This window comes from Peromyscus eremicus, chromosome 8a (genome assembly GCF_949786415.1).
Source record: "Peromyscus eremicus chromosome 8a, PerEre_H2_v1, whole genome shotgun sequence".
Classification (NCBI taxonomy): Eukaryota; Metazoa; Chordata; class Mammalia; order Rodentia; family Cricetidae; genus Peromyscus; species Peromyscus eremicus.
Genome location: NC_081423.1, coordinates 62,720,088 through 62,746,578, shown reverse-complemented (window position 1 = coordinate 62,746,578; position 26,491 = coordinate 62,720,088). Strand labels below are relative to the sequence as shown.

The 26,491-nt window shown below is 38.5% G+C and overlaps 3 protein-coding genes across 3 annotated transcripts in view; 2 read left to right on the top strand and 1 right to left on the bottom strand.

The window, feature by feature from the left end:
• Nf1 (neurofibromin 1) overlaps positions 1–26,491 on the bottom strand; it is a 244,887-nt gene that overhangs the window by 54,905 nt on the left and 163,491 nt on the right.
• Evi2b (ecotropic viral integration site 2B) lies at positions 216–8,944 on the top strand. The gene is made up of 2 exons (XM_059271301.1): positions 216–310; positions 7,361–8,944. The coding sequence occupies exon 2, from the start codon at positions 7,377–7,379 to the stop codon at positions 8,739–8,741; it is 1,365 nt and encodes a 454-aa protein (XP_059127284.1). The 5' UTR covers positions 216–310; positions 7,361–7,376; the 3' UTR covers positions 8,742–8,944.
• On the top strand, positions 18,236–19,558 carry Omg (oligodendrocyte myelin glycoprotein). Its single transcript, XM_059269388.1, has one exon. The coding sequence runs from the start codon at positions 18,236–18,238 to the stop codon at positions 19,556–19,558; it is 1,323 nt and encodes a 440-aa protein (XP_059125371.1).

Below are 26,491 nucleotides of genomic sequence, written 5' to 3'. Positions count from 1 at the left end.
ATACACGATTTCTCGGCAGGACTCCATCCTAAGAATTTAGATTATGTAATCACCTGACTGGAGAGTAACGGATATTTATTTACAAACATCAGTTAAAAGCACTTAAGTTATATAGACCGTTTCAAAATCTGCTCTGTTGAAGGAGTACATTTCTTAGTCATTTTGTGGCTTATTGCACTTCCTGTAACTGCTATTGATAAACTTCCTCTGCTGCAGAAACCATTTCAGTGTGCTAGAGGATCATTTTTAATCTGAACCACCACCATGTCCCGCTAGAACAAGAGTCACATTCTGAGAGAGGAGCTATCAGGTAAGAACACCTGACAAGGCCATTTCATTTCATTTTTGCTCATCTGAAATTGATTTTAAAAACCAAAATATCATTCGTGTTTTACAGTTGAATTCAGCTCTTGACAGCTTAAAGATGTCTACAGAAGGTTTTTTGTGGCTCTGCTATAAAGAATTTTAAAAATTTATGCTCAAGGTTGATATTGTCTGAAAGATTTTCATCAAGTTTTTAATATTACCAGCCCTTTTAAGTTTATTCAAGTCAAAACATTTGTTAACATTACTTTAATAATTTAAAAAAAGCTAAGAGCTAAAAATAAAATAAATTCCATAACTGAATTTATAACCTTTAAAATATTGTTTAAGAATTCTAGAGCTGGGGCTCTAGGTCAGTGGCGAGCTTGCCCAACAGGTGCAGAGCCCTGGCTTTGATCCCCAGTACCACAAAGGAGGAAAAAAGAGTCTCATTTCCTTTCTATAAAGACTTTCTTCTCATAGAGATTTAAATGATCTAATCAATTTATTTTTTCCCTTTTTTGTTAAAGTTTATATATGTAGACCAGGCTGGCCTCTAACTCAGAGATCCTTCTGTCTCTATGTCACTAGTACTAGGATTAAAAGCATGCACCGCCACACCCAGTCTAAATTATTTTTGTTTATCCCTCTTAGTTTATACACTATGAATGGTCACCTTTATTTTGACTTAACTTAAAAAGAAATTAGATGAATATTTATCATGTATTTTTTATACAAAGGGAATTTTATATGTAAGTAACAATTATGACATATAACTATTACATATCATTTATAAAGCTCCATAAGGCAAAGCTATTATGATAAAATGGGTATGTCAATATTCACATCATCCATGTGCTTATCCTACAAACTCTGAACTAACCTTTTAGGGAACAATATAAAACACAAAAACAGCCACAGAAAAAATATTTTGTAAGAAGTCGTTGCTGGGCGGTGGTGGCACACATCTTTAATCCCAGCACTTGGGAGGCAGAGCCAGGCGGATCTCTGTAAGTTCGGGGCCAGCCCGGTCTACAGAGCAAAATCCAGGACAGGCACCAAAACTACACAGAGAAACCCTGTCTTGAAACCCCGCCCCCCCCAAAAAAAAGTTGTTAATATCTACAACAGATATTTGCCTTGTAAATAAATGGACAATTACAAATCAATAAAATGCATGGAGTGTTCACAGATCTGTAATCCCAAGGAAAAACATTTTGGAAGGGGTTAGACTCTATTTCAACACTTCATCAACGTAGCTTTCCCTTTTAGCAGTCTGGTTTGATTTTTTTTCTTTCTTTCTTTCTTTTTTTTTTTGGTTTTTTTGAGACAAGGTTTCTCTGTGTAGTTTTGGTGCCTGTCCTGAATCTCACTCTGTAGACCAGGCTGGCCTGGAACTCACAGAGATCTGCCTGGCTCTGTCTCCCAAGTACTGGGATCAAAGGTTTGCACCACCACTGCCCAGCTGAATTTTTTTTTTTTTTTTTAAGCAATGTATGTTACATAGGCTAAAAAAATAAAGATGTTTTAAAGCTCAGATTTGTCTGAAACAGGGCTAGTCTCAAATAATAGTTTTCTATGTTTTCAACAAGTTCCTACATAATTCTACTTAGAAATATATGAGTAATTTTGAACTTGCTAAATATAAATCTGATGCCTTTTAAGGCTCAATCTTTAAAAAAAAAAGTACCACAAAATATTCAGTAAACTGTAATTATGACAGTTTATATGCTAACCATTCAAAACTCCTAACCTGTTCACAGCAACCCCTGTGACTCGTGTGGGTCTTCTGGCATTTCTTTTCCTACCCTTCATGTAAACCTAGCTCTAAAAGTTATTTACACAGCCCCAGAAACTTCCAAAGAGTCTCTTTCCGGCACAAAGCGTTTCTCATGCCGAACTCTACAAAAGGCTCCTGCATGTTACAGAAATCAGAGGTCCATGGTTCTGCATTAGTGCCACTGCTTAGACCTATGACAGCTTGCCAATTAACCAACTCCCTCTCCCCCCCCCTCTCTCTTTAATCTGGAAGATGAAAATATGACAACCTAGGTCATGCAAATGGATCCTATTAGCCAGGAATTTTTTGGGTGTTCAGTAATGGCCATCTGATTAAAGATGACCATAAGAACACTACTTGGAATTCAAGATCAATTGCTTTTTCTTGCTTTTTCCTTTTATGATTTCAAAATTTCACTAGTTAAAGATAACACTAATATACTGTGTGTTTATCTCTTATATGTGTACTATAATTTATTTTTCCTGCTGCTGTTTTTGTTTGTGTTTTCTGGGGACAGGTCTCACTCCTGCCTAGCCTGGAACCCCCAAGTAGACCTAGTTGGCCTCCCATTCAGAGATCTGCCTGCCTCTGCCTCTCAGAATGAAAGGTATGCACCTCCACACCCAGCTATAACTTACCTTCCTGACATCTAAGTAACTGAAAGACACAATATTTTATTTGTTTGTTTATTTGAGACAAGTTCTCACTGTGTAGCTATGGCTAGTCTGGACCTCCCAAAGTAGACCAGGCTGGCCTCAAATTCAGAGATCCACTTGCCTCTGCCTCCAATGATGGAATTAAAGACCTGCACCACCATGCACAGTTCAAAGACAAAACTTTTGACGCAACTACCTACACTTGCCTTTTTTCCTAAGGAATATTTTCCAAAGTTCGTCAATTCCTTATTAAAGTGATGTATTTCTTATAGCCAATTGAACAGCATTAACTTTACTTGGGTGTTTCTGTGGTACTGGGGATCAAATTCCGGGTCTTGTGCCTGAGTAGGTAACTACTGTAGCCCTGAGCTGCACTCTCGGCCTGGCAGCATGGGACAAGCACACACCTAACTCCAGAGAGCCCTTCTTCACTGAAACTGTGCTTAAATACTGACTCACAAAAACAATGCACACTTCCCTCTTTAAAATTACATTTCTGGGGGAAAAAGGACCAAAATGACCGATTTAAACCTCAGGTGCCAGTCTAAAATATAGAGAGAAATATTTCTACAACAAGGTTGAGAAATCTGAGCAGAAGATTAAGGAATTGCTTCGAAAAGTCCTATATAGACTGCACACGTTCTTTGTAGCTAGCAGGCGTCCTCTGGGTAGTATCAGGGAAAGGGAGGGTGAAGAAATCTTAAGGACCCTTGCAGCAGACAAGGGATCCTGGAATGACCTGGAGGGTCAGCTCCCATTTGTTAACTCTTTGTACCTACATACAGGGCCAGTGATAGGGAGTGACAATTCCCAACAACCTCTTGACCCAGGTCAGTTTTTCCCCAACTTCCTTTACCCACTTCAGCAACTTCTTGGTAATTAATAAGAAACTACCATTTCCAACTATTTCTTTTCCTTCAGTTCCTTTTTCTAAACAACTGATCCTTTCCCACATATATGCTGTAAAATTTGTGTAGAACTTCTCTTTAGTGTTCTTTAAAAATTTTTTTCCATTCCCATTTTCGGTTTATTCTAAATTTTTGTCCCTTTTCTATCCCCTGCTCCAAATTCAACTGGCCACCATCTTTCTCTGCAGAAACAGTGTGCACTTTAGGTATACACCCGATACATAGTTGGCAAGTACATTTCATAACTTTGTGTATTGTAGATAACAACACTGGCTTCTAACACCTCTGAAAAAGTCAGCCCCCCTCCCCAAAATGATTAAATCCCAATTTTTCTTCTTTTTGTCTTAATGCTTCTTCTCTAGAGTATCCTGAACTGCTATAGTAAGATTCTAAAAGATTCTAGTAGTCTGCTGCAGCCGATCCTACGAGGGTACACGGCTAAGTGAGGAGCAGGAGAAAGTGGTGGGATATTTGAAACCGGGTTTTGCTTTGACCACCGCTGACAAGTGGAAACCTAACACTGAAGTTTCTAACTTCCTACTGACATCAGAGGTGATGAACCTAATCAAACTCCGATCTTGCAGACCGAACTGGGTTTTATAATTATGCTCTTGTTTTGGCTAGTTCCTCCTCTATTTCCGTTTTCAGCTAACTAAAAAGAGGAACTGTATGGTTTCTTTATTTTAAGCGAAGTCACAAAAGAGGAAACATTTTTAGCTAGAGACACTTCATGGCCTATATCTTCTGATGCTTTGGAAAGTATTTTCTAAAAACATTTACAAAATGAAACCCTGAACATCATTTTCCAACCAAGCCTTTTTTGGGTAACCTATAAAAATTACTGTGTGGAACAGCATGAACGATGACCAGCTAGAGATGAGTCAGAGCCTCACATCCATGCCAAAAATTTCAAATGTTTCCCTTTTAAGAACCTTGAAAAAGGAATAAAAACCAGAATTTACTTAAATTTTATTTTCTCTGCTTATATTATGGTAGAAGTCTTAATAAAAAGTAAAAGTGAGCCAGGTGGTGGTGGCTGCGGCGCATGCCTTTAATCTCAGCACTTGGGAGACAAAGGCAGGCAGATCTCTGTGAGTTTGAGGTCAGCCTGGTCTACAGAGTGAGTTCCAAGACAGCCAAACTACAGAGAGACCCTGTCTCGAAAAACCAAAACAATCAATGTAAAATGGCAAAGAACCAAGAGGCCCAGCACAGATTAAATATTTACTGAGCAACTAATGTAGAAGGTATAGGGAACCAACATAAGAAAACACGAGACAGTGGGGGAATAGAAAGAATGGAGGCTTTAGAATCACACGGTCTTGGGTACAAATTCTCAGGTGTCATTAACAGTCACACCCCAGACAAACTGCTCAATTCATCCCAATTTGCTTCTGCGAAAATGAAATGAAGTACATAAATCACAAATTCATGGCATATTCTACACTGGTATTTTCTTCCTTTGTTTCTTTCTACCTTTATGGATTTTTTAAAAAAATAACCTTGTTTGAGGTGATGGGAATAATAATAATAATAGAAAATGTGAAACAACATAATAAAACCTCACAATTACTTAGGCAAAGGGAAGCAAGAGTGAGGTACATCCTAAGAAAGCAGCAAGTCAGTAAGAACAGAGGGGATTCAGGGAACAGCTATTTGTGGCTGTGGTCAGTTACAGAAAACTTGGTTTAAGAAGGGGAATTTAAATTGAGGTCTATGAGATGAAGATGGGTTCAGGCCAGCTGGTCTACAGAGTGAGTTCCAGGACAGCCAGGGCTACAGAGACACCCTGTCTTGAAAAAAACAAAACAAAACAAAAGACAGGTTCAGACATGTAGTCAGCAGGGAATAGGACTGGGCAAAAAAAGAACACATTTGAAGACAGCGAAAACTGGTATAATTTAATGTTTAGGAAGCATGTAAGGAAGTTAAAGCTTAGTTGTAAGTTTTTCTCGAGACAAAAACTGAATTCTTACATGAAGCAGTAACCAGATCACACATGTTTTAAGAGTAATTAATCAGCACCGGGCAAGGGAATTCAAAAGCTGCTGTTTTAAATTTTAGGCTTCAAGCAGTAGAGAGAAAATACAAAGGAAGAGACAGACAAACGAAAAAACTTATTTTTCTTGTAAGCCCAGGTCCTTCCGGCTCAAGCTTGTGATCCTAGCACTCAGGAAGTTGCGGCAGAAGGATCTCAAGTACAAGGCCAGCTCGGACAACACAGGGAGACAGTTTCTTAAAACACAAAAACAACCAACAACAAAGGGAGGGAGGGATAAACCAAGAAGGGGCTATTTATCATCTACTATATATTCTACCATACTAGTGGCAGAGGGATAAGGAAATAACTACTACTCAAATTGTCAAAATCTTTGATTATACCTTCAGAGTCATGGAAAAACTAGCTTCTTATATATACCAACTAGTATCTAACAGTCTGAGATTTTCCTTCCTTAATGTTAAGAACAGCACTGCTATTTCAGACAGCTGACACTGTGTTTGGTGATGTCCAGAACAAGCTCATTATACTCTGCGCTGACAATGTCAGCACAGGGCTCACTTCAGAGTGTGAGGAAAAATGAAGTGATCTTACATGCAGGTTTAAGCAGACAGTGTACAACTGAGATCTACTGCATCTCACAAAAAGACAGCTGCCAAGCCTCTATTGTGCCCTGCCGTGCTTGTGCATGCCTTCTGGACGGGGAAATAGATGTGTGTAACTGGTTCTCATAGTAGTCTAAGATTTAGATCTCCTTCAACATCTCTGGGAAACCTTCCCAAAGACCTCCCAGGCCAAGTCAGTTCCTCTCTTCATCTACTGAGTATGAGGAAACATCAAATCACTGTAATTACTTTTATTTTTTTTGAGACAGGGGCTCTCTATGTAGCTCTGGCTATCCTGGAACTCACTATATATATACCAGGCTGGCTTTGAACTCATAGAGATTGCCTGCCTCTGCTGGGATTAAAAGTGTGTGCTATCATGCCCAGCTGGGAAGTCTCTTTTTAAAAATATGCTGAATTTGCTGATTATGAGATACACACATGAAATGTCCACTAAAGAAGTTATATAAATGGACTCAGATCAAAGGAGTTGTAGGCTGGATGTGCAGGTTTGGTAGTTATGGCACAAGGGTGAGATTGGAAATTTATAGAACAGGAATAAAGAAAAGTGAAAGGAAGAGGGAGACTGACTATGATTATGTATGTTTAGGAGACAGGAGACAAAGAAGATATGACTAAAGTGACATGAAAGGAAGACTGGATTACAAGAACTACTGAAATGCTGTTGAAGGGTCAGTCAAATGTGGTTAACAAAAAGACGGTACAGACAATAGTTCAAGGTGCCATGGTCACTGAGTGTTCTCCACTGAGGCAGAACCACTTCTTTCCAGGAACAGAGTGAACGGAGTGGAGAGCACATGGTATGAAACGAAGGAGTGGAATCTAAGGAAGCTAGAGTGGCTACAAGGTTAAGTGGGGGGTTTTACAAAAGAATTAAGGATTACTTTCCAGGAATCCAATGCTGTACTATGAACTGAAACATTACATTTTGTCAAGAATAAACCAGAGTAAATACTAACCAAATGCCTAACCACTCTATTTCAGGTAATGAAGAGTCTAATCTAATTAAACATTAGATGATAGCTAACAGTCTTTTTTTTCTTTTCTCTTTGTTTTTTTCATTCTTTCACTATGAACTCGCTGGTAAGGAGAAAACATTCTGAAATGGATTCCAAGTATTTCATCTTAATTTTGCTATGCCAATACCTTAACCACACAGTTTTCTCAGAGACAGAAGCAATTACAACAGAGCGGCAAACACAGTCCACTCTACTTACATCATCAACATATGTTACAACTAATTCTCAAAACACAGCAGGGAATGCTTTAAGTCAAACAACACAAGTCAACAGTTCTTCTGGACAACAATTACTGCCTGTCAAAATCACTCCTGGACAACCAACACCAGCTGTTTATGTCTCTTCTACAGAACAAGTATTGCACACTTCTGCAAGACCACTTGCTTATAACATCACCAGACAAGCAATATCAACAGTCAACAACTCCTTCCCACAAACATCACTACCTGGGTTCACTTCGGCAAATCAAACATTACCTTCTACCCACAATTCCACTGGACAACCACCAAGACCTCTTGTCTATACTTCCACACAACAGCCACGATCACCTGCTCCTACCTCTTCTGGAAAACCAGTACTTCAGACTGTTCATAATCAACCCATAAAACCAACACCAACTATTTATACACCTAGGACTAGCAACTCACCAAGGAACACACCACCATTCACTTCAGAACCAACGAGTGGCAAAGAAATAACCGCACATAAAACCAACCCCAATGCAATAGCTGCCATATTAATTGGTGCAATAATAATTTCTATGTTGGTAGCTATACTCATGATTATACTGTGGAAATACTTGAGGAAACCAGTTTTAAATGATCAAAACTGGGCGGGGAGGTCTCCATTCGCTGATGGAGAAACACCAGACATGTGTATGGATAACATTAGAGAGAGTGAAGGATCCACAAAACGCACATCAGTTGTTTCACTTATGACTTGGAAACCAAGCAAAAGCACACTGTTAGCAGATGATTTAGAAGTTAAGTTGTTTGAATCAAGTGAACACATCAATGACACCAATAACCTCAAGACTGAGAGTGTAAAAGATCAAATAAATGGTGTATCAGAAGACAGTGCTGATCGGTCAACAATTGGTACAGCTGTGTCTTCTTCAGACGATGCAGATCTGCCCCTGCCACCTCCCCTTCTTGATCTGGATGGGAACCTATCTGACAAGCCCACAATGGTAATTGTATCTCCTCTACCAAATGATTCTACCCATTTCCAATCATCTCCAGACAGTCTAAATCAAGCATGTGAAGATCTTAATTCCAATATCAAACAGCCATTTCTGCCACCCCCTCACTCTAACCTGCCTATATTAGCAGTAGATTTTATAAACACCCAAGAGTCTAACCACGAGACTCAGTGCCAGGAGTTCTCTACTCCTGACTTCCATCAGGATCTTACCAACTCGCTGCCACCACCACCTCCAGAGCTGCTGTAAAGTGACAGCTTGCTTTCTAGCCTGTCCTCCATCCTGAAATGACTCCATCCTGTTCCTGCTCATGGTACATCACACGTAACATGACAACTAGCAGCCGACTACTTCTGTTTAGGACCTACCTGACATCTGAGTGAAGCTCATGTACACGGGTAGATTATTACAGTGGTATAATGACTAGCTATAGAACTTATTTTTAAAGCAGAGTGCCTTTTATATATATATGTGAATGACACATATGTCAATAACATAACCATTTTGGAAATGTAATCTATATATACTTATTGTTATCCAATAGATTTTCTCCTTGAAAAGCTGTATATAAACTTGTGTTGACTAAATAAAATTTTGTTTTTCCATCTCAAAATTTTGGGTATAGTAGAAATGAGAAGTTTTAAATAGTCTAAGTTTTAACACTTCAAATACTAAATAACTATTTCAATTTATGGGATGAGAAATTAAAATATATGTCTAAGAACAAGTCATTTCCAGTTTTGGTTTTACTGGAAACACACAGACACAAAATCATATTAAAACATGAAATCAGAGTGCTGTGCTGGGGAACATTTACTCTGAAAAAAATGAGACCTATCAAAAACACACACTTTTTCTTTCTTTTTTTATAATTAAAATTGTATGTGTACAGTGCTTTACCTGGATGTACACATATGCACCATATAGATGCCTGGTGCTGGGGAGGTCAGAGGATGACACTGGGCACTGGGTCCCCTGGAACTGGATGGCGTTACTGATGTTTGTGAACTGAGATGTGGGTGCTGGGAAGCGAATCCGAGTCCCGCAAGAGCAGTAAGTGCTCTTAACCACTGAGCCATTGCGATCCTTTCTTCTTCTCCCCTCCTCCCAGTCTTCTTCAAATGACACGGTTTTGACTTCTTTTCTACGCTGGGGATCCAAGGGTGAATGTGCAAGGAGACAAGTGGCCTTGGAGGTTGGAGGACAACTTGTGGGAGTTGATTCTCTCCTTCCAACCCAAGGACAGAATTCAGAACTCAGGTCATTAGACCTGTCTGATATTTTGATTGCATTCTGACAAGAAAATGCTGCTGAATTCCTTTATAAACTGAAGTGGTATGTTTCTTGTTATATATTTTATACTTACTTTATTTTATAATTTTATTTTTAGGTATTTTGAGACAGGGTTTCTCTGTCTAACAGAATGTCCTAGAACTCATTTTATAGACCAGGCTTGCCTCAAACTCACAGAGATCCATCTGCCTCTGCTTCCTGAGTGCTGGGATCAAAGGCATGCAACACTACTGCCCAGCTATACTTCCTTAAAAACCACTTTTTAATCTAGAAATGTTAAAAAAAAGAAAATCCTGTATGTGTGCATGTGTATGTGTCCCAATATGAAATGCTAAAATAAAATCCTTGTGTGTGTGTGCTCTACCTGCCTGTGTGAGGGTGTTTGTGGAGGCCATAAGAGGGTGTCAGACACACTGGAACTGAGGTCACAGGAGGTTGTGAGCTGTCATCTAACATGAGTGCTGGGAACTCAACTTGGGTCCTCTAATGCAGCAGCAAGCTCTCTAGACTGTTGAGCCATTGCTATAGTCCCAAGCACCCTTTTTAAACACAGAAGTTCAACCTTACACCATCACTTGACAATTGATAGGCGTGGGCACAACTTTTGTCAAAGTAGAGGGGATAAGTGGGTATTGGCCTACTTTGTGCAGCCATCAGTGAGACTACATTCTTTTCCTTCTTATTCTTAAGTCCAAAGGAAGAGAATTACTTAGAACTCAAATTTTGGGACTTTTCAGAATATAATAAAGTATTCATTTGTAACATTAGTGTTCAAATACTAAAAAGACCATCTGGTATTAAACAAGCAGCCTCTTGGAGTGGAGTTTTACTTATTTATTATAATTATTATTTTTGTTTTCTGAGACCAGGCCCTTCTATGTAGCCCTGGCCTTTCTGGAACTCTCTATATAGACTAGGCTTTTCTAAAACTCCCAGAGATCTACCTGCCTTTGCCTCCCAAGTGCTGGGATTAAACGTGCCTGACCTAAGTGTTAGTTTATACACACTACTTGTCTTATTTCTTGAAAGCCACTTCTTACTTACAATTAACACTTTTATTTGCAGAAACACCCAGGAGCTACTTACTTCAAGCATGATGGTTTTTCATCCTATCACACTGGTTCTCTTCTGTCGTTCACACTAAACTTTCTTTCATGTGTCTTCAAACAGCATTTTAAAGCTAATTTACACAACAATATACAGGAATTCTGAGAATTTCTTGTTCTTTAAGTATTTTGATTAGAATAATGAGGTCTAGCAGTCCCTGTTTGAAATGCCACAAACGATCAAAACTCCTCATTTCACATGAAAGAACCCCCAAAGGCTCCTTCCAAAGTTTTGTTTCTTTCAACACCTTCTTTCCTGATCTCTTGAAAAATGGCTATCAGGAAATACCTCTTAGATAAAACAGGAGTTAATGGAGGAGCTGGAGAGATGGCTCAGCTGTTCAGCGTGCTTGCTGCTCTCCTAGAGACCCAGGTCCAGTTCCCAGTACCAACAGGACAGCCCGAATTGTTCTTAACTCCAGCTTCACAGAGCCAACGCCCCTCTCCTGACTGCACAGGCACCAGGCACACAAGTGGTACACACGCATACATCCAGGTGAGACACTCATACATATAAAATAAAAATTAATAAGGTGTATGTATTCTTAGAGCATGTATGTATTTTGCCTGCATGCATGCCTGTGTACCACTTGTGTTCTTGGTGCCTGCAGAGACAGAAGAGGGCACTGGACTCCAGAACTGGAGCTATAAATGATATTGAGCTGCCATGTGGGTGCTGGAAACTGACCCTGAGTTCTCTGTGAGAAAAAAGGGCTCTTTACTGGTCACTCATCTCCCCATCCACAAATAAATAAATCTTAAGCAAACAAGTCAGGAGCTATTCTTAGCTTTTCCCCTGTTCTCTGTATAGCAGATAGTAGAGGTAGTTGAAATTTTTATTTTTTGTTTAAAGAAATTCTGTGTGGCGGCAGGGACACACACACACACACACGAGACAATTTACATTTACTGCATGCAATTTCTCCCTACTAAGGTCAGTGGAAACTGAGCAGCCCAACAGTGATAATCGCTGCTTAATCAGTAGGAAGGATAGGTAAACAAATAAAAAAAATACAAGAAAGAAGAAAATGCTGGGGAAAAGGTGGCAAAACAAAAACAAACAAACAAACAAACCCCAATCGACCTCAGAGAAAAGAATACACAGTTAGGATGCTGAAGAGAAAAGAACAAAGTATGGGGTGGTGAGAGAGCTCAGTAAGTAAAGGTGCTTGCTGCCAAGCCTGACAATGTGTGCCAAGTCATGTGAACACATGTGGTACACACACACACACACACACACACACACACACACAAACACTAAAGAATTAAAAAATAACAAGGCAAGAGGAATAATAGGTGGACTGAACTTCATATTCTATACCAGTGGTGCTCCTACCAGATCTGCATTAACAGTCTGGAAGATCATACAGTAAACCCCCCCCCCCCCCCCCCCGCCTTAGCTGCTGAGAAAAACAGAACCAGGGAAAGCAAGTGACTCAGTCAGAAATCAGACTTAATTTTGCTCCAAAAGTGCAGTAGCAAAATACTTGTGAATTTATAATCGAAATGCTATGTATGAACAGACCAGTGAATAGAACAGACTGTTCAGAGATAAACTCAAAAAACCAAGTCAGGAGGAGGAAGTGCTGGGACAACTCGATAGTTGGAAAAAGAAAACTGGATTCACATTTTCCACTACATTAGAATAAAACCAAGTAGACAGAGATCTAAATAGAAAGCATGAAGTTGATATGATACAAGAGAACGCTGCTGAATTCCTTTACACACTGAACTTGGGAAAACATCTTCCTAGCTGAGACTCAGAGTCTAGAAGCAACAAAAGAAAAGAAAAACCCAATTATATAAAACTTTCCAAAAATCAAAACCAAAATATAACTCAGCATTAAAAAGTCAAAAATAGCCAGGCAGTAGTGGCGCACCCCTTTAATCCCAGCACTTGGGAGGCAGAGGCAGGCAGATCCCTGTGAGTTCCAGGTTAGCCTGGTCTACAGAGCGAGATCCAGGACAGTCAAGAGTGTTACGCAGAGAACCTCTATCTTGAGAAAACTAAAAACTAAAAACCGAGAGAGAGAGAGAGAGAGAGAGAGAGAGAGAGAGAGAGAGAGAGAGAGAGGGAGGGAGGGAGGGAGGGAGGGAGGGAGGGAGGGAGGGAGGGAGGGAAGTTAAGGAGGTGGCTGGTAAACATAGTGATCTACTTGAATGTTCATATAATTCTGTTCTGTCAGTTCTTCTATGCTTTAAAAATGTTTTATTCCATATTCTTATTTGTTGTCAGCAGGGAATTCAGTCCAAAGTTAACTGTATTATAGACTATGCAATCCTAATCAAAAAATTTAAAATACTCTGAGTGCTCAAAAATTTTGGGGAGCTCAGATCTTCACCCAAAGGAAGCTCGATGGGCATGTATATATATATATGTATGTGTATACATATCTTAAAAATTCCAAGCTTGAAAATACTTCTTGCTGTGGGATAATGCTCTTGTATGCTGGTTTAATAAAACACTGACTGGCCAGTAGCCAGGCAGGAAGTATAGGAGGGGCGAGTAGACTAAAAGAATGCTGGGAAGAGGAAGGGTGGAATGAGGAGTTGTGAGCCAGACACAGAGGAAGCAAGATGACAAGACAGAACTGAGCAAAGGTACCAAGCCACATGGTTAACTATAGATAAGAATTATGGGTTAATTTAAGTGTAAGAGCTAGTCAGTAATAAGCCTGAGCTAATGGCCAAGCAGTTATAAATAATACTAAGCCTCTGAGTGATTATTTTATAAGTGGCTGCAGGACCTTGGGACCGGGCAGGACACAGGAAAACTTCTGACTACAACTTCTGGTCTCAAGCATTTTAAGAAAGGGTTGCCGAAGGGTAGAGAGACGGATCAGTGGTTAAAAACATTTGTTGCAAGCTGGGGCAGTGGTGGCACATGTCTTTAATCCCAGCCCTCGGGAGGCAGAGGCTGGTGGATCTATGAGTTCGAGGACAGCCTGGTCTACAGAGCAAGTTCTAGGACAGCCATACTACACAAAGAAACTCTGTCTCAAGAAACCAAAAAATAAAACAACCAAAACCAAACATTTGTATTGTTGCTCTTCCAGGGGACCTAGCTTCCAGGGTTCGATTCCCAGGATCAGATAGCATCTCACAACCTTTTTGAAACTCCAGTCCCAGAGGATCTAATGTCTTCTTCTTGATCTTAGTCAAGAAGGCACACACATGTGATTAATAGACATACATGCGCGTAAAACATTCATACACATAAAATAATAAAATAAATAAATATAAAAAAAAAGAAAAAAGAAAAAGAAATGGTATGTAGAACCTGCATCAATGACAGTACTTTGGCTCACAATTACTGGGAACAATCAATGTTACCAATTAAAGAATAAAGGAAAACTGGAGCTGTTGACTAAAATGGGATGGTTACTACCTGGCAGGTGGTTTGCTGGATCTTTCACAATGCTGGAGCAATATATCCTTGGACACAAAAGATATGTCAACTAATTTAATTCTTAGTCTAAATCAGTTGCCTAAATAGATATAATTTGTGGTGTTGGTGAATTTATCTAAAGTGTAACTAAAGTTTCTGTATAGCATCTAAGATAAGTTTTAACAAATACTTGTTTTTTAAAAAATTACTCTTCTTGCCAGGTATGGTGGTGCACACCTTTAATCCCAGCACTTGGGAGGCAGAAGCAGGTGGTCAGCCTGGTCTACAGGACTGGGTTCCAGGACAGGCAGAGCTACATAAAAAAGAGACCATGTCTCAAAAAACAAACAAATAGAGTAATTTACTATCTAATTTTCTGAGAATCTTTAACAGTGTAAGATTGCTGTATTTAATTAACACTGAAGTGACAACCCCTTTTCTCTCTGAGAAGCCACAGTCATCTTTAATATGAAGTAAATATGAAATGAAAAACATCATTGTTTGCACAGCAGAATCCAATCCTAATGTGCTTGAACACTTGAACTACTGTTGGCAGTGCTGAGGAGAGAGGTTATAACACCCTTGGAGCATGGGGTCAGCCGCTGGTCTCAAGGCCACTAAGCGTGGGCTTTGAGGGTTATAGCTTGGTTCTGCTTCTCCTGCTTCTGATCTGGATTCTGCTTCTTATCTGCCACTGGATATGACGTGATGCCGTGACACTGACCGAGCCACTCCAGTCCCCAGGTCTTCCCTGATGATGTGACCAGAACAAATTCTTCCTTCCTTCAGTCGCTTCTGTCAGGTGTTCTGTCTCAGTGCCAGCAAAGTCATTAATACAGACTTAAGGTTAAATTAATTTTGAACCCATTAACTAATTTATGACCTGACATTCTCTTTTAAATCAAAGTACTGGTCAGTGTAAGTAGAATAGGTAATTCCACTTTTATAATGGCACAATGTGTCTTCCAAAGAGAGATTTTAGGGTTTGGCAAACTGATCCTAGTCTTTTCCTGGAAGTGTAGTGGTGGGTACATGAGCCAACACGAATGCTGTCAAAAGCAAAGCAGTCTCCACTTCAAACGCTGCTGAATGCAGTATTTCAAACATGACTTTTAAGGATCATGATGATGAGTAGATTCTGAAATCCATACAAAGAATCTAAAGGCCAAATGAAGACTCAAAGTAAAGTGGCAATAAAACACTGAATCAATACCAACCTCTAATGGTGCAGATTTTTGAACCATAGATCCTTTTCTAGGAACACTCGTTTTATCTAAAAGATGGCTCCTTTTTAGAGTTTTATCTATAAGATAGCTCTAAGAGGATAAGCTATAGATTTCAATACAATCAGTTCCTTTCTAGATACAAATAACAGTTCACAGAATTTAGGGAGGGGACACAAACTACTTAGTACCTACGCATTTTCATGTAACATGATAATAACTGCTGGTTTTAAATTGGTGACAATTTGAAAGTAAATATCACAATTTTTCTCGTTTTCTTTTCTAAAGTAAAATGGTCATTTTGTAAATTATATTTAAATTTTAATTGATTATTTATATAATCTGTCTACCTAAGATACCATAAATTTAATCTCATTTTACAAAATTCTTGATTGTGGTTCTATCTTTTACAAACATTGTTGCATATATTTAAAAACCTATCAACTTTCTGGGAAAGATAAAATATAAATATGAAACACTGAGTAAATAAATAATTAGAAAATATTGGTTTTATTTTATATTTTGAGACAGGGTCTCATCTATTCTAGGCTGGTCTTGAATTCCTGTCTTCCTGCCTCCACCTCCTGAATGCTGGGATTACAGGTCTGTGCTGCCTCTCCAGCTTTGATACTGTTAGTCATAAAATAAATCAAATTAATGGTCTTTTGTACAGTCCCAACAATACCTCTGGAGAAAGCAATACTCTATCCATACCATCCAAAGCAATTTTCATGGGAAAAATAAACAAAACAAAACCTCCATCTAACTCAAATATATAAAATATATTATCATTTTACCATTTGAACAGATAACTAAGTCAGGTATTGGGGAGGAAAAAAATAATCTAGTATCTGCCAGGTGTGGTGATGCACACCTTTAATCCTAGCACTGAGAGGCAGAATCAGGCAGAGCTCTGTGAGTTCCAGGCCAACCAGGAATCCACAGTGAGACCCTGTTTTGTTTTGTTTGTTTGTTTAAAGTCTAGCATCCTCATTTTAAATGTAGCTTATCTTGGATTTGACCCCAGCACTAAAGAAAGGGTAGGAGGGCATGAGGAGTGGGGACATGTAGCTGGCTTGTGGGTAGCATTAGTCACATGATCCTTTACATCAAGAAGGCAAAAACAAAATAATCATATGGAAGAATTCCTGTGCTCCCTAAAAGGTAAGATGAAACACGTAAGTGGTTGATAAATTTGAAAAGCTAATTAAGTATTATAATAATAAGCATGATGAAGACATAAAAGTCAAGATTTTATCATGACATATAAAAAGGTTACATGACAATTGAACCATTTTTGAAAAGAACAAAAATGCACAGATTAAAAACAGTTCAATTAGTACCCTAGAAATCAATTCACAAAGAAGGTTAAGTCCGTTTTCAACATTTCCACACACAAAAAGAATGTAGAGGCTTTAACAAGAATTATAGCAAGGAAATGTTAAATGTGCAAGCCAAGCTCCGAGAAATACATAGGAAGAAGTAAAAGCCAGCCCTAATCTGCATGAAGCACCCACCCAGTAGCAGACTGCAGCTATGTAAGGTATTTTCAGGCCTGTGATGAAAAGAAATGTCCATTTTGTTGCGTATGCACCTCTTGCAATAAATTTGAGTCAGCACCAATGACAGCCCTGCAGTCCTCCTATGTGGTGCTGATCAGGTGGTTGCAGAGCTTCAGCTCACAGCAACACAATGCAGCTGAGCAGGCAAGCACAGCCCACAGACAGAAACCCTTCCGACTCCCCAGAACAAGACGACCTTTAAGCCTCAAGTTTCCCGGAGAAAACGAGATGCTGATGTTGAAGACGACATGATGGTAAGCAGCTACTTAAATTGGTAAAAGACTGACTTTGGATTTTTACCCTTGTCTTTCGTTTGTTTGTTTTTTAAGCCAATGTTAGGATTGAAGATATTCAATAACAAGTGCATGCACCAAAATCTGCTGCAGTAACAGTTGAGCTTTTCTTTCTAATGTCCATTCACTTGTAAATACATGTATCAGTTTTCCTTTAGAATCGGTACTGAAATATACTGGGGAAAAATCACTTTACAAAACGTGAGGTTTAAAGGTATGCTATCAGTCTTGATTTTTCTGAGTTCATTAAAATGTTTTACCAGGATGTAGTTATCTATGAAAAGATAAAATTTCAAAAATTTGTTTTAATATAACTGTTTTAACATCTCAAACTACACACATATTGTGTCTTACAATACTGCAGAGATTTAAGAAAAACAGATACGACAGCCATTTTTTTTCTGAATAAGAAATCATATTATCAAAAATAGTAACAGCCTAAGTAAGACTATAAAGCTCCTCATTTATAGACAATGCTATTCTTCCTATTACGGCTTTGAGAAGATAAATCAGAACAAATATGGTAAAGAATAAAAATAAGGAAGAAAATGCAGGAGAGCCTCTCTCTCTCTCTCTCTCTCTCTCTCTCTCTCTCTCTCTCTCTCTCTCTCTCTCTGCCTCTGTCTCTTTTTTTTTTCTCGGTCTCTCTCCCTCAATCCCCCCACCCCCAACTACCACATAGCCCCAATTGAAGGATTAGGCATTTGGACTATAAATGAAGGGCAGCTTTGTTAGTTTAATCACTGGAACAATTATAAAAGGACTCAACAACAAGGAGGTTTATTGAAAATTTTGGCGAATGCTAACTGACCCATGCAGATGCTGAAAGTGTATTTGCATATTAAAAGAAGGATGTATCTGTTTGTTTTCAGGCTTTGATGGAATATCAGATACTGAAAATGTCTTCCTGCCTGTTCATCCTTCTGTTTCTCACGCCTGGCATTTTATGCATTTGTCCTCTCCAATGTATATGCACAGAGAGGCACAGGCATGTGGACTGTTCAGGCAGAAACTTGACTACATTACCACCTGGACTGCAAGAGAACATTATATATTTAAACTTGTCTTATAACCACTTTACTGATCTGCATAACCAGTTAACCCAATATACCAATCTGAGGACCCTGGATATTTCAAACAACAGGCTTGAAAGTCTGCCTGCTCAGTTACCTCGGTCTCTCTGGAACATGTCTGCTGCTAACAACAATATTAAACTTCTTGACAAATCTGATACTGCTTATCAGTGGAACCTTAAATACCTGGATGTTTCTAAGAATATGCTGGAAAAAGTTGTTCTTATTAAAAATACCCTAAGAAGTCTTGAGGTTCTGAACCTCAGCAGTAACAAACTTTGGACAGTTCCAACCAACATGCCTTCCAAACTACATATTGTGGACCTGTCTAATAACTCACTGACACAAATCCTTCCAGGGACATTAATAAGCCTGACAAATCTCACACATCTTTACCTACACAACAATAAATTCACATTCATTCCAGATCAATCTTTTGACCAACTCTTGCAGCTGCAAGAGATAACACTTCATAATAACAGGTGGTCATGTGACCATAAACAAAACATTACTTACTTACTGAAGTGGATACTGGAAACAAAAGCCCATGTGATAGGGACTCCTTGTTCTGACCAAGTATCTTCTCTGAAGGAACAGAGCATGTACCCCACACCTCCTGGATTTACCACAAGCTTATTTACTATCAGTGGGATGCAGACTGTGGACACCATTAACTCTTTGAGTATGGTAACTCAACCCAAAGTGACCAAAATACCCAAACACTATCGAGGAAAGGAAACAACATTTGGTGTCACACTAAGCAGAGATACCACTTTTACTAGCACTGATAAGGCTTTGGTGCCCTATCCAGAAGACACAGCCACAGAAATGACCAATTCACATGAAGCAGCAGCTGCAACTCTAACTATTCACCTTCAAGACGGAATGATGTCAAACACAAGCCTCACTAGTGCAACAAAGTCATCCCCAACACCCATGACCCTAAGTATCACTAGTGGCATGCCAAATAACTTCTCTGAAATGCCTCAACAAAGCACAACCCTCAACTTACGGAGGGAAGAAACCACTGCAAATGTAAAGACCCAATTACCTTCTGTGGCTAGTACTTGGAAAGTAAATGCTTCACTTCTCTTTATGCTCAATGCTGTGGTCATGCTGGCTAGTTGAGGGCCTGCAGTTTCTCAAACTAAGGAAAGCCTTCCTTTCTGATGTATAGTTTGGAAAATATGCCCCTATCTAACCAGTGATTCAAGCTATATTATGTATTCAAGAAAGCCAGCCTTGTATTTCTGAGTTTGATGTAAATGAAGTAACTTGTCTTAATTAAAAGAAGTGCACAATGTCTTGGTACTTGCTGCTATTTTACTGTCTTAAGTAAAACTAATGACTTTTTTTTAAATGAAATGTTTCCTTTTTAAGGCTTCAACTTATTGCACAAAACATAAAAAGCATCTAAACTTTAATATGTATTTTATGTATGTTTACACTGTCAATGTCTGGGAAAAAATAAAAGGTCTATGCTCATAGCTGTGTCGTTTGGCTGTCTAGACATTATCATAATAATCTATTTAGCAGAATCGAGATGAACTAACAATTTCTGCTCTAGGGAATTCTGATAAGGCCTTTAAGGTGGATGAAATGTGGGACACTCAAGGATTTCGCCACTAAAGTAAAACCAAGGCTGCCACTCTGTAAATGGTTACACCACATCATTCTTTTACACACAAGCCAGAATTGTTTTAAATCTAAATGATGTCCTGCTTCTGAGGAACTCCTGGCTACTTTACAAATTATATAATGGACAAATGCTCTTCAAAAGACTAGGAGACACTTGGCTTTGCATTTTAACAAGGAAAATTTAACTTTGTTTTGCATGTAAGAAAAGTATTAAAAACAAAAGGATAAAAAGTTTTAGTTTAAGAACTTGTTAAAGAGTTTTCATGCATATTTAATAGACCATTAATCAAAATTAAATATTTACTACCATAAGAGAAATTTATCTTTTATAAAATCAGAAATTATAATCTGATCTACCAAAATTAAAGTAAGATTAGTTTGTGGTTCAAACCATGGAGTCTAACAGCTTGGGTCATTCTGAGGGAGCCTGTGGAATGGAGGGAAGGAAGGAGTGAGTGGGATTCCTTTGGTGCCACAACTAGGTAATTATCTAATAAAGTGGACTAACAACAAGGCTGGGCAGGGGACAGATTTGATACTCCACATTCACTGCACTGGACTCCAACTAGAATAAAATATTGAGAATTTTGGACAAAATAGGAAAGTACTTCACTTTATGAATTAGTAACAAACCTGACAGCTGAGGATCAACAAAAGAAGCCTACATGTAGGCTAAATTAAAATGTAAACACCACATCCAAAGTGGGTAAGCTACAAAAAAGGTACTCACTTGGTGAAATACAAAGAAGTATCTAACTTCAAGCATTTCTAAATTTGGAGAGAGTACAAAAGTAACTTGGTATGCTTTTTCCTAAAAAATTAAAAAAAATTCAGATAATCTTCTTTCCTAGATGAAGACTACAACTGCATCCTGCCCTGTTTGTATGTACGGGTTGTGTGCATGTGAGACTGGACACATTCATTATCTTTCTCTTCCTCCATTGTTCTTTGCTTTACTGGCTTGAGACATGGTTTCTCACTGAACAAAAGCTTGCCATTTTGACTAGGCTAGGTGGCCAATGAGCTCTCAGGGATTTGTCTATTCCCACCCAAACTGCAATGCTAGCTAGGGGTTACAGGCCCATGCAACCATGCTTGGTTTTTTTAATGGGTGCTGGGGACTCCAACTCCAATCGTCTTGCTTCATTGACAAGCAAGGATTCTTAGCCAATGAGCCATCTCCTCAGCCACTTAAGAACATTTCCATTCAGAAAGGAAAGTAACAACAGTAACTGAACTCCTCTCCATACCTTTTTTCATTGTTGTTCTATTGAGACAGGGTCTCACTATGTAGCACTGGCCAGCTTGGAACTCCTTCTGTAGGCTAGACCAGGCTGGCTTCCAATCCTAGAGATCCACCTGCCTCTGCCTCCAAGTGCACCACCATGCCTGTCCTAAAACTTTCCTTTTCTTTCTTTCTTTCTTTCTTTTTTCTTTTTAAGAAGGCTTACACTTACGGAAAATTACAGGTATATTTCAATAAAAATCCTTCCTTATATTGTCTCTACAGTAGCTTTTGAATATTATTCTGCCTCTATAAACTTGTCTCACTATATTAAGTAATCTTATTATGAAGAAAAGCCCCTTAAAATGATTTTTAAAATGCATTACCTCTTCAAATGGGCATGCTGTTGTTCTCCCTTCCAAAATAATCTTCACTGTCCCTGACAGAGGCTAACTGCTTAGAGAGTGCCTGCTCTTCGTGGTTTGCTTTGTTTTGGTTTTTGTCTCCCCCCCCCCCCCCGCCCCCGCCCGAGCTGAGAACTGAACCCAGGGCCTTGCACTTGCTAGGCAAGTGCTCTACCACTGAGCTAAATCCCAACCCTGTTCTGGTTTTTTCAAGAGACACACTGAGTTTCACAAGACCAGAATCTTCAGAACTAACCTTTACATTGTGGATGCCAAACATCTTAGAGTTCCTATGGGGACAATAACAAGAAAGTATAATTATGGAGTATAACATTAGCAGCATCCATGGATTATATCATCCTGACTGACATGTCTGCAAAATGCAGAGGAAAAACTTGGTAAATTTACAAGTACAACATATGTCAACTATATTGACTATGTCTTAGGAAGAGGTATTATCTAGCCTTAAAGTAATTAGATAATACTTCTCCTCTAAGGAAATTATATTTGTATCATTACTAATCAAAGAGGGCTCAAAAAGGGCTAATTTTCCAATGCTACTATATTATTACTCCCTAAATATTTTAAAGTGGTGTTACTTGTATCTCTTCCTAGAGCTCATGTGTATAAATACATGTAGGTATATGTCAGCATGTATGATGATTTATCACTTTTTTTTGTTAAATGACTTGGCCAATTATAAAGTAATATAAGGGTTCTAAGTATATATAAAGTAAGTGTATTAAACACATTTTCAACTTAGGATATCATCAACCAACAAAGATTTTTATTGAGATGTAAGTCCACCCCAAGTCAAAGAGTCTCTAGTCTATAGATATCTATACATACATTCCTGGGGCTTTGTTCTAATTTTGTAAGAAACTCACTTCTGTCATGTAGCAGTATAACCAACAAAATACTTTATTGTTCTAACTCCTTCTCCTCATCTATGAAATGGGTTGACAAAATAGTGTTGCTTTTTTTTTCTTGAGAATTAAATGACATAATTCACATAAAGTTTTCACAGTGTCTTGGCATTCACATGTGTTATAAATAATCCTGTATGATGATGCTATGAATCAACAACAAATTCCTTTAAAGGATACCAAAAAAAGTCAGAGAAGAGACACCTAAAATCATTCATAAGATTATACTTTAAAAATTATGTATTAAAAAAAATTAAAAGCCCGTGTAATGGCACACACCTTTAATCCTGGCAACTTGGAAGGCAGAGGCAGGTGTATTGCGGTGAGTTTGAGGCCACCCTGGTCTACATAGTGAGTTCCAGGACAGACAGGGTTAAATAGAGAAACCCTATCTCTAAATAAGTAAGTAAATAAATAAGTAAACATTATCCACAAATAGTAAACCACTAGCTTACATCATGTTGAAATGTGAAAAACAACATTTTTGTTTGTTTGGTTTCATTTTTAAGTGGAGAAAAAAAGACCTATTTGACATTAGTTATGCTGTACAGACACCCATTTGGGTACAACTGGCACAGGACTAGAGCATCATGAAAGCCCCTGAGGAGGATAAGTAACTGCAAATATCAGTTGCACAACAAAGAGTGAGTGATGTCCACTATTAGCCAACTTATAAAACAATACTTGGAGGCTAGGGAGAAAGATTCAATAAATAAAGAGGTTTAGTGTGCAAGCCGAGAGACCTAAGCTTGATCCCTGGAACCCAGGCAAGGGTGGAAGGAGAGAACCAATTTCATGCAGTTGTTCTCAGACTTCCACAAATGTGCTGAGGCACACATGTACACACGCATCCACACACACATCCACACATGCGCACATGTGCACATCAGATGCTGTAGAGATGGCCCAGAGGTTAAGAGCACTTGTTGCTCTTGCAGAAGGGCTAGGTTTGGATCCCAGAACCAACACAGTGGCTCACAACCACTCATAACTACGGTTCTAGGGAATCTGATACCCTGTTCTGAACTTTGGGCACCAGATACATGTATGGTACACATACATACCTGCAGGCAAAAGAGCTATATACAAAAATCTAAAACAATTTAAATAAAAAATAACAAAGAGGGGAAAAGGGAGAGAAAGAAAAAAATCAATTTATTTAAATTTTAAAAATCCCATCATTTGGGATACTCTAGAACAAAACATATAAACAGATAACTATTTAAGAAAATAAGAAACTAAATTCTTAGTCTAAACAGATAAAATAATTACTTATTGAAAACATACCTTGTGAACATTTTTGAGAAACAACTTTAACAACAAAATAAATATGAAGACATAAATGATTTCTTCATATGTTGGTCAAAATAATTAGAAAATTAAAGGAAAAAACTGTAATGACAAAGAAATAACATCCACACAGAATTTGTAGGACCAAATGGGTAAATGCAGAAAACATTAATGTGAGGTAATAAGCTCAGATATACCAATTTATTCATTCACTCAACCATATTTAGCTGGTATCTTGAACATATCAAAGGCTACATACAGGAGACACATCTTGATACAAACAGACAATGCATCTAGTTACCATAAAATTGCAGTTATTGACAGTATAATTTAAGAATCAAGCATTTTCTGACAAGTACTATATTGAGAATCTTTTTAAAATAGGACATAAAATACTTGGGTCACTTGGAAAAATAAACAGGTAAAAAATTCACTCCCAAATCTAGAAAAAAATTATAGACCTATCTTAGTATCAATCATAGTAAGACAGAAGGGTAGGAGTGTAAGAGTGGAAAAAAGGGCCTGAGGTCTCCTATCTTAGAAGGCAGAGCATGTGCTCAAGAGGCCCTGGGCTTAAGCCTCAGTATATGTGCATACAGGCACATGACTCACCACACAGATGCACACTAGGACAGTCATAATACAGGAACCATAAAGTATTATTAGTGCACAGAGTACATAAGAAAGAATTCCACACATGACAGACTTTTTCTGTACGTGTGTTTTGGCATGTGTGCTCCTAAAATATTTTTAACATTTTATTTATTGGGGGGGGGAGGAGAGAGAGGGGAAGAAAGGAAGGGAAGGAGAGAGAGAGGGGGAAAGAGAGAAAGGGGGGGAAGAATGAGAATCATAGAGTGCATATGTGTGGAGGTCAAAGGACTACTTTTTGAAGTCAGTTCTCTCCTTCCATCAAGTGGGTTTGGGAGAGCATACTCAGGTCATGAGGCTTGGGAGTGAGCACCTTCACCCACTGAGCCATCTTTTGGGCCGACATATATGAATTTTAAGACAGGGTCTCACTATGTAGCCCAGGCTGGTCTCAGACTCCCAATCTTCCTGCCTCAGCTTTCTAAGTGCTGGGATTTCAAGCATACAACCCCATGCCCAGCCAACAAGCTGTCTATTAGTTGTGTAACATTAGAAAATTAGCTCTATGCCTCAAGGTAGAGTTACAAGAAGAAAATAAGATGACACACGGTATCTAAAATAGTGCCTAGCACACACCATTTCTTAAGCATCATTGACTTTAGGATAAAAAGAACCGGAGATCAAAAGGATAGAGAAAGATTCAATGAGCAGTGCAGGAAAATCAGAAGACACAGACTGGAAAGACGGAGCAGTGGTTGAGAGTACTTGGTGCTCTTGCCGAGGATCTGAGCTTGAGTCCTAGCACCTAAAGGGCAGCTCACACCCATCCATAACTCCAGTTCTAAGGGATCTGACATCCTCTTATGACTTCCTTGGGCACCAGGCATACAAGTAGTGCACATACATAAATGCAGGCAAAACATTCATACACATAAAAAATACAAGAAAATTGGGAGACACTTCAATTTAACATTCAATTCAAGTGATACACACCACAAAGTAAACTAAAAAGAAATCGCCAACATATTTGTCAATACAAACCTTCTGAATTCTTTATGTTGGAATATCAAACCTTCTAAAAATATTAAAATAGAATACTATAAAGGAGACTGTTACTATAAAAAAATTTCCAGAACTGAGCAAAGGACAAAAACAGAATGTTTATAACATAGGAAACAAGATAATTAATAAATATGAGAATATGGCCATATAACTGAGAAACACAATAAAAATACAATGTGATGTCTTAAAATCTTTAAAATAATAAGCAATTTAAAAAACTTATGGAATAAAATCAGTACTGGGGAAAACAATATAATAGCCATATTTACACAATGGCATGATTCTTTTGGACAGTAACTTGGCTATGAATCAAAACCCAGCACCCTCATATAGCCTCATGTAGCCCAAGTAAACCAAACTTGTCTCTCCATTTACTATGCTCTCTTTGGCCACCAGCCTTTCAGGGATGCTATATGCTTCTCTTCTTATGTTGGCAACCCTACTCATCCTTTGTATTTCAGTTTTGATGTTCTTTCTCTCAAGTTTCTTTTATTGATAATCTTTATCTGAATTCCTAAGCAATAAGAAGTACAGATCGCCAGGCGGTGGTGGCGCACGCCTTTAATCCCAGCACTGGAGAGGAGAGCGGGGTGGATCTCTGTGAATTAGAGGCCAGCCTGGCCTACAGAGAGAGATACAGGACAGGCACCAAAGCTACACAGAGAAACCCTGTCTTGAAAAACAACAACAAAAACAAAAACAAAAAAAAAAAAGAAAAGAAAAGAAAAACAAAAAAAGAAAAGAAAAACAAAAAACAAACATAAAAGAACAGATCAAAGAAGTGACCAGTGCACTAACGATGACCTACTTATGACAAGCCAAGTCTGCTCTAGAATCTACGGTTCTTCCACTTAGGTCAAAGCAAAGTCCTGAGAGAGATGCAAGAAGAGTTAAGAATGAAGGAGGTAGAGTGTAGTAGAATATA